This window comes from Pomacea canaliculata, linkage group LG4 (genome assembly GCF_003073045.1).
Source record: "Pomacea canaliculata isolate SZHN2017 linkage group LG4, ASM307304v1, whole genome shotgun sequence".
Classification (NCBI taxonomy): Eukaryota; Metazoa; Mollusca; class Gastropoda; order Architaenioglossa; family Ampullariidae; genus Pomacea; species Pomacea canaliculata.
The window spans coordinates 18,324,743-18,336,243 of NC_037593.1; the positions used below are offsets into that span (position 1 = coordinate 18,324,743).

Sequence of the window (11,501 nt, forward strand, 5' to 3'; positions counted from 1 at the left end):
AGGCTACATCGTGTGCGTGATGGAGCGAACTTCCGCCTATAGCTGCACTGAGTGGGAACAACGACTAAGTGATGACACTGGCTGAAAGGTAATATTCACCGGAAATCTTGGTCGGTGACTGAATGGAAGCACTTATTGAGTAATAGCATTAACTACATGGAAACACCGATTCAGTAATAATACTGACACAGTCACGTCCAAGCACAAACCAAACAAAACGACATGCATTACTCTTCATCTTTAATTTCACAAGAGCATGGCATGAGGAATGTAACTTTCTCCTTCTGTCGTAGTTACCTCCTCTGATGCTACAGTCTTTCATTTCTGCTAGATAGAGAGAGTTCTCTCCCCTTCTTCCTTTTTGAGGGGTGGGGTGGGGGTATGGGTCTGACACGGGAACGAACCAAAGACATTCTTCTTCAAAATCGACATTAACTCGACATTTATTAATTAATTTATTTAATGTTTATGTCTTCGCTATTAATTTATAAATTTGAGTGGCATTTATTCGATCTTAATATAATTGTTTAATTATTTGACAGTAAGCTTATATAATAATCATATAAAATAATTATATAAAACAAAACATAAAATGTACAGGTAAGCTGACATAAACACGTTTTTTCTCTCGGTATAACCACTCACCACTCACCCTGTCACACGCGCGCGCATGCGCTGTCAAGCATACACGCTCACACACGTATAACACAGTCTCCCTATCCACATTCAGCCACACTTCTAACAATCTCTTTGTACCAATTAATTTGGAGACCAAAGCGAGCCAGATGTCAGGATGTACAAATGATAGATTTCCAGCTGATGCTCATTCAAGTGTGTACAGAGTTAAATCTCGGTAAAAGATTGGTCAAGAATGTCTTTCTTTGGGTCCAGTCGATGTTTCAGCTCCTCCTTCTCCACTGAAAGGGGGGAAAACACTCATTTAAACAGAAAAGAGAAACGTTGAAACAAGTTTTTCTGAGGGTCCTGGCAGTGGTTAAATATTCAGTCAGGTGTTTGTGTGTGTGTATGTGTGTGTGAGAGAGAGAGAAAAAAAAAATTTGTTTAAGCTAGATTTCATTTACAACTCTTGGCTTAGGTCCCAGTAAGACCCACAAGGCATGTTAGCTGTCATGAAAGCCAGTCCCGCGGATTTTATGTTCACCATTTTACCCGACAATAACTAACTGTTTCTGTAAAGTTCAAGAAACGCAACCGATATACTGTAATCTGGGGAATCGCTATTAGTGCGCATGACCAGAAGACGCTAACCTGACTTCCGGAAACACAAAAAGATCATGACCAGACAGAAGAAGAGGCGAACGAGAAGGAAGAGAGAAAAAGACAACAATGAACAGGACGAAGAGCCAGGGACAGATAATCCTTACGGAAGTAAGCCTGACGAGGGAAGTTGTAGTGGACCATGAGGAAGATGACGACCCCAACGATGATCAGCACAAGGATGCCAAAGACGATACCCAGCCACCACAGATTGAATGCTGCCTGCTGCACGGGCTCTGCCTCTGGGGGAAGGAAATCCAAAGCATATATTTCTTGGTAAAAGCTTATTTTTAGAATAGTATGTGACAATATTTGTAAATTATTTACGAGTCAGACTGTCCGGAAAAGTTATTTATTTAGCAAAGACATTTGCGCGGACACACATACACACGCACGTATAAAATACAAAGGGTGTATGCATAGCCGCTCACCAGGCGAGACATGCTCAAGATGAACGATCACGTCGACCATCAGCGGGTCCTCGTAGACGTGGTGGTAGACGATGCAGCGGTAGGTCCCCAGGGCCTTCAGTACGTCGTCGGTGGTGTTGGCGTCGATGCGAAGTCGAGCGGACTCGCCGTACACACTGTAGCTGAAGGGAGGCTGCTGCAGCTGCGTCTCCGTGAGGTTCGTGCCGTTGAGCTGCCACGCGAACTGATGAGGGCAGCAGGGGTCAGAGGTCGCCACCACACTGAGCTCTACCGGCTGGCCTGTCTTGATGGCCACGGTCCGATTCGGTTTGAATTTTATCGTCATCGGCTCTGAGGAAGAGGAAGAATAAGAGAAGAGGGGAAAGATTTCGTGGAATTTGAGAGACGTTATGATGATATGTTGACCGGACCTTCATTTGCTTCCACACTTACCGATGACTTTGAGGTACCCGTCCCAGAAGGCGTAACCTCGCTGATTCGTGACGTTGCACTGAATACCCCGGGTGCTGTTGTCAGTCAACCCACGAAACGTCACCCTTTTCTTGTCGGGGCTAAGCGTGTACTCACTGGGGTGGACTTCTGTTTGGAATGAAGACGAATTAATGTCAACCACGATTATGACAATGAGGATGACGGAGAAAAATACAAGATGACATTCTTTGTTGTAAGTGGCATCATCCAGACAAGTTTTAAAGTGCTTACTCTATTTCTCTTTTTCTATTCTTTTTTCTTTTTTATTAAATAACTACAATATTCAACATTATATTAACTATTATACCACAGACTTTTCATTCAACGACACTTTTTATTCTTAAAAACATTCATTCGGTATAAAAGGAGAAATAGAGGTAGGACTTCTCTTTGTATACAGTAAACGTTTAAATTATTTTTTTTTAATTTATTTATTTATTTATTTTTGTAATATTAACACACATTTGCTCACTAGCTGACACTCACAACTGTCACTGACTACCCTCACCGCATTCTCTCTCACACACACACACAGCTCATGCGCAGACATACACAAGCACACGCACACACATACACTCATCCACACACACACACACGCACACACACTTACCTGTTTCAAGTGATCGTGCGTTGATGAACCACTTCGGGGGAGGTAACGGGAACTCTCCAGGTGCCTCCGTAGCGTCACAAACGAAAGTAGCGTCCCCTCCTCTCGGTGCCAGCACGTTGGACTGGTTTCTGACGAACATGGGTGGGGCTGTCGGTACAAAGCAAGTTGTCCCATTATCTCCCTTGCCCCTCTATCTGTAGTGGGGTGGATAGTCTAGTGATTACACCAGAGGCCTACCTACCCGAGAGAGCGCAGACTGAGCGGTTCAATACCCGTCTGACGCTGCCAACTCCCTCAACAACGCATAGAAAAAAACTTGACCTCACCCTCCGTGCCTCGTCTAACAGGGCCATCACCACTGAGTGTAAGCACATCTTGTGTTATTGATAATCTTGAGGTTAAATGATCAAGAAATAGAACGAACAGGATAACGTACAGACGTACTACGTCATTGACGGAAAACACTACGGCCTGAAGCGGGTGACTTCACATTTCTCCCTCTCTTTTCTCAAACAGTGACACCTCCTTATGTCTTTTTGTCAGTCATTTTATACTTTGTTCCGTAGTCTTTAATTCGGCTATTTAACCCCTGATGACATCTTAATTAGCTGAGCATCGCCGCGACTGGATTCTAACTAATTAAAACCGGCATTTGTCTTAAAAGTGAGAAAGTTCGCGAGAAAGATTCCGTTTAATGTTCTCCTCTCTCTCTTTCTCTCTCTCTCTCACGCACACAGGATGTAATTTCACGATCAGCAGCTAATTAGCCTCATTCACAACATGAAACTGTTTGCCGTACATGTGACGTTGAGAAAGACAAATGCACCGTCGCCACCCAAACTGTTGTCAGCGTGACACCGGAAACTGCCTTCATCCTCCGTGGTTACCGACTGGATGCGCAGCCTCCGGCCAAAGTCGGTGATGGTTGTCCTGCTGGAGTTTCCTATCACCCGGTCTGTCTTGTCAAACCACTTGAGAGTTGCATCAGGGCTGTATCAACGAGACATAAAAATAAATACAAACTCGGTTTTATTTTGGATATACGGTGTATTTCTCTAACCACGCATAAAATCAAAGCAAAGAAGTCATGCACGTGAGTTAACTAACTCGCCTGCTCCACCTTCGCACGTGTTTATCTAAATGTTGCCACTTACTTCGCTGCAAAAATACACTCCATGATCGCTTCTTTGCCTACGTCCACTTCCAAGTACCTAGTAGAGCTCAGCAGCTTGGGAGACGAATATTGGTTCTCACCTGTCATAGAAAAACATAATTGGAGAAAAGGACTCTCTCTCTCTCCCCTCTTTCTTCCCTGTTTCTGTTTCGAGTCAGTGTTAGTTTTCTCGGTCCCTAGCAACATTTCCACCTTGATACATCGTCTGTCCCAAGTCACTCTACCACCTAGACAAACTAAATTGATATAATCACAGACGGTATGAACTGCATGCTACTAAACTAATTAATTAACTGAATGTTTACTTAGGGGTCAGACCTGACGATCAGCAAGATTATGATGAATTAACTAGAAAACCTTATTTTATATTATCTAGTAGCAACAATGTATTACAAAGAAATACTTTCGATAATTTCGACTAAAAACAACAAAAACTGTCTTTAAAATATACTTCTTTTGTCAAATATAAGTATCGGAAATAAGTATCCCTAATGGTCATATCAATGAAAATATATAGCAGTCTGTTAAAAAAAACAGTCGGAATTTCTCAGCAAGTGAAATGGGCGATAAAATTGTTAGAGAAAACTGAAATGGCAGAAAGTTAATGAAAGTGAAACTCGGTGATCATAGGACAGTGAGAGTATTCATGAGTCAGAGGCAGTGAGAGTATTCATGAGTCACAGACATTGAGAGTATTCATTAGTCACAGACATTGAGAGTATTCATGAGCAGTATTTCACTTAGCTTACCTGACTGAAGTGGCTTGACCGTAAGAGTGGCCATCTTGCTTCCCAGGGTAATGGTCGACTGGTCCACGGAGTTAACGGCACAAACATAGAAACGGTCTGCTTTATCGTCAGCCGCTTCGAGTCTAGTGATGTACAGTGTGCCTGGGAAACCCATGAATATATATAATTACAGGCTAGTGATGTACAGTGTACCTGGGACACGAATATACTATTTAATGCGCGCACACACACTCACATACACACCATTGACGTCCACGTAGATTCTCGAGTCCTTCTTGATCTGCACTTGGCTGCCATCGTTATTGGGCTTGTCCCTGATCTGTGTGTACCAGTCGATCGTTCCAGGAGGATCGAAGAACGGTTTGTAGAAACACGGAATGCTTATGCCCTGCCCCACCTTGCCAGTCAGATTCGCGGTTGCTAGGACATTGAAAGGATTGTCCACTGTGGCCAACACACATCCACACACACACACACACACACACACACACACACACACGTGCAAATATATTTAGCAAAACAAGGATGCTTACCACGAAAGTTATAAAAATCTGTCATGCTTCTTTCGTAAGTTTAATATCGTGTATATTATTTCAGTTGGCCTCTAATTTCCAGTGTGTGTGTGTGTGTGTTGGAAATGTCGAGACAGTGTCACTACATGTCTACATACATGTCTTTTATCTCCCTCACCTATCGGTCGGACGTCGAGGACTTCTGACAAAGAGGTTCCATGCACGTTGGTGGCACTGCACTGGTAGTACCCTCGTTCTCTCTCACCCATTTTCTGGATGAGCGCAGAGCCGTTAGGATACGCCAAGAAGTAGTTCTTGGGGGTGTCCGCTCCATTGAACGTCCATTGATAGCTGCAAGGAGACACAAGACGTCTGCCATGACTGAGGTTAGAGTGGTCATTGCTGCAGATGCTACTTACAGAAATAAGCATGTTGTCTGCACTGCGTCACTGCCAGAAAGAAGAGTAGGCGAGACCAAAGTGGTCATTGGAACACATTGGTTGTTGTTGTTGTTGTTGTTGTTGTTTGTTGCTGCTGTTGTTGTTTGCTTGTTGTTGTTGCTGCTGTTGTTGTTTGCTGTTGTTGTCGTCGCTGTTGTTTGTTGTTATTTGTTGTTGCTGCTGCTGTTGTTGTTATTTGTTGCTGTTGTTGTTGTTTGTTGCTGCTGTTGTTTTTGTTGTTTGCTTGTTGTTGTTGCTGCTGTTGTTTGTTGTTGCTGTTGTTGTTGTTGTTTGTTGTTGTTGCTGTTGTTGTTGTTTAGGGATGCAAAGAAATGTGTGCTCAAACTCTAACAAAAAAGTTTTTTTTTTTGCTCACACAGGACACATCTGTTATCTACAGCACATGTTATTCGTCGGTTAGTCGTCACGAAGAGAGAGAGAGGTACACAGAGACAGACAGAGCGAAAGAGAAAGATGGACGTCAGACGGGTCAGGCAGTGTCGCTACGGACACAGCTTTCAGAAATCCTCAGAAACACGATCAGATCAGCTTCCGAGCGTTCTGCAAGAGCCTGCTCCTCCAGCGCTTCACCGTACGGCCAGACCATTGCAGGCTCGCAGACTGGAACAAAACCTTGAATGATGTTCTCAGGCTCCTTCCGACAGGGGCTGTGAATATTTTCAAATGAGGGTCTAGCGTCTAAGGACTCACGTGGGAGCAGGAAAGCCGGTGGCGATGCAGGTCAGGGGGACAGGGCTGTCTTTCTTGGCGTAGATCACGGTCCTCGTCCTGGGCGTCGTGACGTGCGGCGGCTCCCACAGGTGCAGGAGGCTGGGGTCGTCCAGCGTCACGTTGGGGTCCCACGCACTGCGCCTTGCGCGCAACGGTCCGGAACTACGCGAGCAGACGACGGCATTGTCGTCTGAAAGTCAAAGGTCAGATAGAGTGTTTAATAAACAAGGGGGCAGTCTGTTTCTGAAACTCTACGTTGAGTCAGGCCTGACGAGAGGGAGGGGCAGGAAGGGATGGTGTAGCCGGGTCCGCGGCTGTGGGGGAGGCCCGGCATTATTCGTAGTTTTTGTTTAAATAAATAAAAGTAAAACGAAGAAAAAAGAGTAATAAAGCTACACTTCAAAGAACGCTATAAAGTACAGGCTTCACCACTACTAGAGTTACAGCTACCTACAATAATTACACCCAAATCTATGATGACTGTGATATCACACATTAAGGTGAAGGATATAAACCTTGTATTGTCTTTATATTTCGTGTCTTTAATCTGTCTAGTTTTTCACGTCCACTGGGGACATTTTCCCAAATAGTTTGATTATTTTTGCTTCATTTGCCCTCATCACCTGACCACTCACGTGTAGAATGTTCATCTCATGCAGTGTTGTACATCCTACCTGTGTACACTGTTACTAACGTTTGTTGTCTGTATTAAGTTACTAAACGGAATGTACATATTTTGTTTATATATATATATTTTTTTTTGTTTGCTTATTTCTTCGTCGTCTTGATTTTTTTCAAGTTGAACTCGTGTTTACTATTGAAAGCATCCCTGTGCTTTCATCCCAAGGGCAGACACAAAAAGGTTCGACAACAAAAGTCTTCGGGGTTCTCTAACTATTCATGGTTTTATTGAATGTTCATGGCAATAATGTCATGTCAAAAGTACTTTTCTTCACATCGGGACTCTGATGCAAGTGTATTTGTACTATTGTACTTGTTTGCCCTATCAGGCCAGCATCAAACAACCGCCGAAGCCTAGAGTATACTTACACACTGGCATAGTTTGTGAGCAGGAAGACAAATGTATTAATCTTTGGCTTTCTGAGAATAAGCATGTCCTGCTCTTGACATCCTTGTGCCATTGTCCTCATGTCAATTGGAAACAAGATGTTTAACAGATCCTGGTAGTGATTACTTTATATGTTGGAGATAGGTTTTATAGTAGATGATCAGAAATACAGACTTGAATGAAAAGCAGTAGTGTGTGAAGGTGTGTTGATCATATTGTAGTATACAACTGAATGTGGGGTGAGGATGGAGTGGAGACAAGTCTTGCCACCTTTAAGCTTTACTGAAAAGAAACTATTTTTCTGTCCCATGTGAACTATGATTTATAATTGCAAATAATTTTATAACTGTTGCTGCAGCAGTGATGATCCTGATCTCTTGTAAGTGAAGTCACTGGGTGCAGTATGACATATTACACTGTTTGCTAGTTAAGAATTTTACAAATTTTTTACATTCTGGATGACTTTCAAGAAATATTTGTAAGGAACCCTTACCAGAGAGACTAACTTTTTGTCTTCATGGGAGTGGGATGAACTTTTGACTTCACCTGTCATATCTACTCCATACATTTTGACTGCATTTGCTTAGGTCCTACTTGTATACTCCAGGAAGTGTGTTGAATGAAGGAAGCATAGTATACAATTTGTTCAGCTGAAATATGATTCTACTGACTACCATTTGTTTCTATGGCATGCATTGTTATGATGTCACAGAAATAAACTGTTAATTTAAAAAAAAATTCGGGGTTGTGAGAACTTTGAGAACTGTGCCAGCCGAAGCCTCGTATGGATGAAACCAAGACCGTTATAATTCTTCGATTTAAAAAACATCCATCTTTCAAAGCTATCGAGAAAGATGTAATCAAAACTAAACGAGAAAATGACTATAACCGTAAGAAAATAAGACGGGGAATAGCGGGGAAAGTTTACTCGCTGAGAAAAGTAGAATCCCTCCTACATCGTGTTTACCAAACCAACAAAATCGTTTCGTACATTTCCATATTCACTGTCCTACAGGAAAATTTGTTTCTAGAATCTGTCTAATGATTCTTCTATCCACAGATGTTATTTTTATCTTTCCTTTCGCTCAGAGGTCTCATAAATATATTTTTAAAATGTAACCCTAAAATGAATATTAGATAATTAACGGTAAATGATTTCCTGTGAGTTTGTGGCTTATATAATTATATATTATATTATTCATATCTATTAGACAAGTGTCTTGACACTTACCTTGAATGGAAAGAAGTAACAAGAAAATCAGCCACCACAGCTCCCTCCTGAAAAACAAACAGGTTGGAGATACAGTCACAACCCGAATAGGCACGTACTCCATGTCTGACGGTGGGTGTATGATATTATAATGGAGCTGAACAGTTTCTATGGTGACGGTGATCCCACCCGACTATAAGGACCTCGTAGTGCTTGTGGTGACGTGCACCTGGTGTCCACACATCTACTGTACTGACAGTCGTACACAACTACAGCATGCAAGTATGTTAAGCACATTATCATCGTTTGTCACGTTCGTTTGCGGATGTTATTAAGTGTTGTTACACAAAGTCGTTTCTTATCAGTATAATTTATCACTATACTTTGTCGATAAGAAACGACTTTGTATAAGAACACTTAATAATATCCGCACAACAAACGCGACAAACGGTGCAGTTCTCAAGGTTTGTGTGTCATGAAGCAACATGTAATCGTATACATCTTATTTAAAACATCAGAAACAAGAAAAAAGACAACCCACCAGTTTCAGTGACACACTAGTATTAAACATCCTTCTTTTAAGAATGCATGTATTTTTATTTACAAACTATAAAATTCGGAAGTTTTCATTATTCACTCAAGAGTAAACGTATAGTGACTATGTTATCACGTATCATTGTCTATCTCAATTAATTAAACAAAGGTCTACCCAGGGGATGAAAATTTGAAAATACTCAAACTTTATGACTTTGTCGATGACTGTGATGCTCTGGTCATTAGTAAACCATCTTGTGGTTCTATGCTTTTCAAAGAAGTAGTAAGGAATGAACTAAACTAAAAACTAAACCATCTGACATTTACTATTAACATAAAAAATACCAAAACAATGTGTGCCACGTTGTGTAATATCTGTAAAAGCCTTTTTCTAGTGCACCACGTGACTTCTAACACTAAATCATAATTAGATAATTAGATTTGTTTCTACTTGCTGTTATAACTTAAGTGGTCCTTACATTCCTTTTGACATATTTGAAACAAGGTGTCATGGATTTCTACTGTATTTCAAACATGATACTTTTTAAAGGCTTTAAAATATTAATTGAAAGCATTTGGGTAAAGAACGGATCACTATTAATACGATTTGCTTGTATAGAACGGAAGAACGGATGAGTAGCTAATGTTTCAAGTGTTGCCCAAACGTCTGGGTGACCATACTCACATTTTTTTCTGAAACACACGGCAGTCAAAACTTCCAGAAAAGAAGATTCCAGAACATGAGCACAAGCGCTCGTCCAAAACCTGTAACAGCGCCCTCTACGTCTGACTTCCGTCCGTTAGAACTGTGCTCTGTTCCATAGACCAGCACGACTATCCAACGATTTCTTCTTCCAGACTGGCGTCAGTTATCAAAAGTTATGTTCTACTAGTTTGTTTTGCTGTTGTTTGTTTGTGGCTGATCTGTTAGTCTTACACGTTGCTTATGAGGCAAGATTTTTAAACATGCCAAACTGTGCTGCCCTCTGTTAAAGGCTAACCTGAGCACAAACTTCTTATAAAATAAGCTTCTCTGTTTACAATTGCCAAAATCCAAAATATGAGCCGGTCATTCAATATCATTGCTGGTCGACATGTGCTTTAAAGTTGTCAAAAGGCAGACGACTATCGTTTTCACGTGGACATTAAAAGAAAATAAATTAAAATGTAATTTAAATTAACTTTTTGTGGCAGACAGACAACACTGGCTTCACAGAAATGTTATGCTGTCTGTATGACTCTAGCTGGTCTTTAACCACTGGAAGGTTACATTACTGAACCACTGAAGAGCGCATGCGCAGGTCACCCACGACAGCACACAATGCCTCCATTCTCAGGAGTTTCGCATCCTCTTGACATTTGACCCCACACACAGGCCTGGCAAGTTCCGAGTCGAATGAATATTGGTTGACAGCAGTGCGAGTGTAATGTGACGAACGTACTCTTACCTTGCATGCGCACGACACATCGCTCGACGAGCCCCCGCAGATGACGATGACGATGAAGAGATTTGTAGGTGGATCGCAAGAGGCACAAGTTGAGAGGAATGTCACTAAGAGAGTTATAAAGAAGATGGCGGAGAGGACAGTAGTTTTCCCGCTCACTCGGCCATTTTTAGAGCAAGGTCATTTCTCATATATATATATATGACGTTTTGTCTTTATAAATGACGTCTTTTCTGCTTCAAGTGACGTGGAACAAATGACGCACACAAGACGTCAGACACATGACGCCATTCGTACATGAAACAATACGAGAGCTACACAACTCACTACACTGAGAAGGACAGAAGGGACCAGCGAACGTACAAACTAACATGCTACTCGTTAGATGACCCGTGACAAAATGTGTTGCATGACCCGTGCTAGAAAGATGTTGCATGACTTTCTGTCCTTTTTCTGTCATTACTTTATTTATTATTGATTTTTTTCATTCATTTTTTTCATTCTGTACTTTATTAATATTTACGCATGTACAACACCCAGACTTGTGTCGTTCCCAGGACTGAGCTACTCAAGAGGATGGGATGTGGGGTGATGGGGACATAGATTCATGATTCCAGGCACTAGAGTTCATCCGAATTGTTTTCACGTGGACATCGCGACCTGTCGTCTACACACCACGAGTGAGTTGTTTCAGCAAATCAAATCTGCAAAAGGCGCAGTTAACTCCAGGCTTTGCCATCCCCAAATCGGATACGGAAGTGACGTTGTTTCCGAGTAGTCGTGTCTCCGGTCACGGGAGAGCAATGAAAGAAGTGCTGTCAACGTTGTTCTCACAGACACCGTGTG

The 11,501-nt window shown here is 41.9% G+C and overlaps 1 protein-coding gene across 1 annotated transcript; it reads right to left on the reverse strand.

Annotated features, from left to right (window-relative positions):
- Positions 1-514: 514 nt before the first annotated feature.
- On the reverse strand, positions 515-10,149 carry LOC112562290 (neuroglian-like). Its single transcript, XM_025235438.1, has 13 exons — positions 9,896-10,149; positions 8,698-8,744; positions 6,377-6,587; positions 5,404-5,576; positions 4,957-5,157; positions 4,714-4,854; positions 3,945-4,044; positions 3,590-3,780; positions 2,791-2,937; positions 2,142-2,288; positions 1,710-2,039; positions 1,386-1,520; positions 515-917 (listed from the first exon to the last, which is right to left on the reverse strand). Coding segments are annotated over exons 1-13 (1,899 nt in total). The 5' UTR covers positions 9,898-10,149; the 3' UTR covers positions 515-843.
- Positions 10,150-11,501: the final 1,352 nt, after the last annotated feature.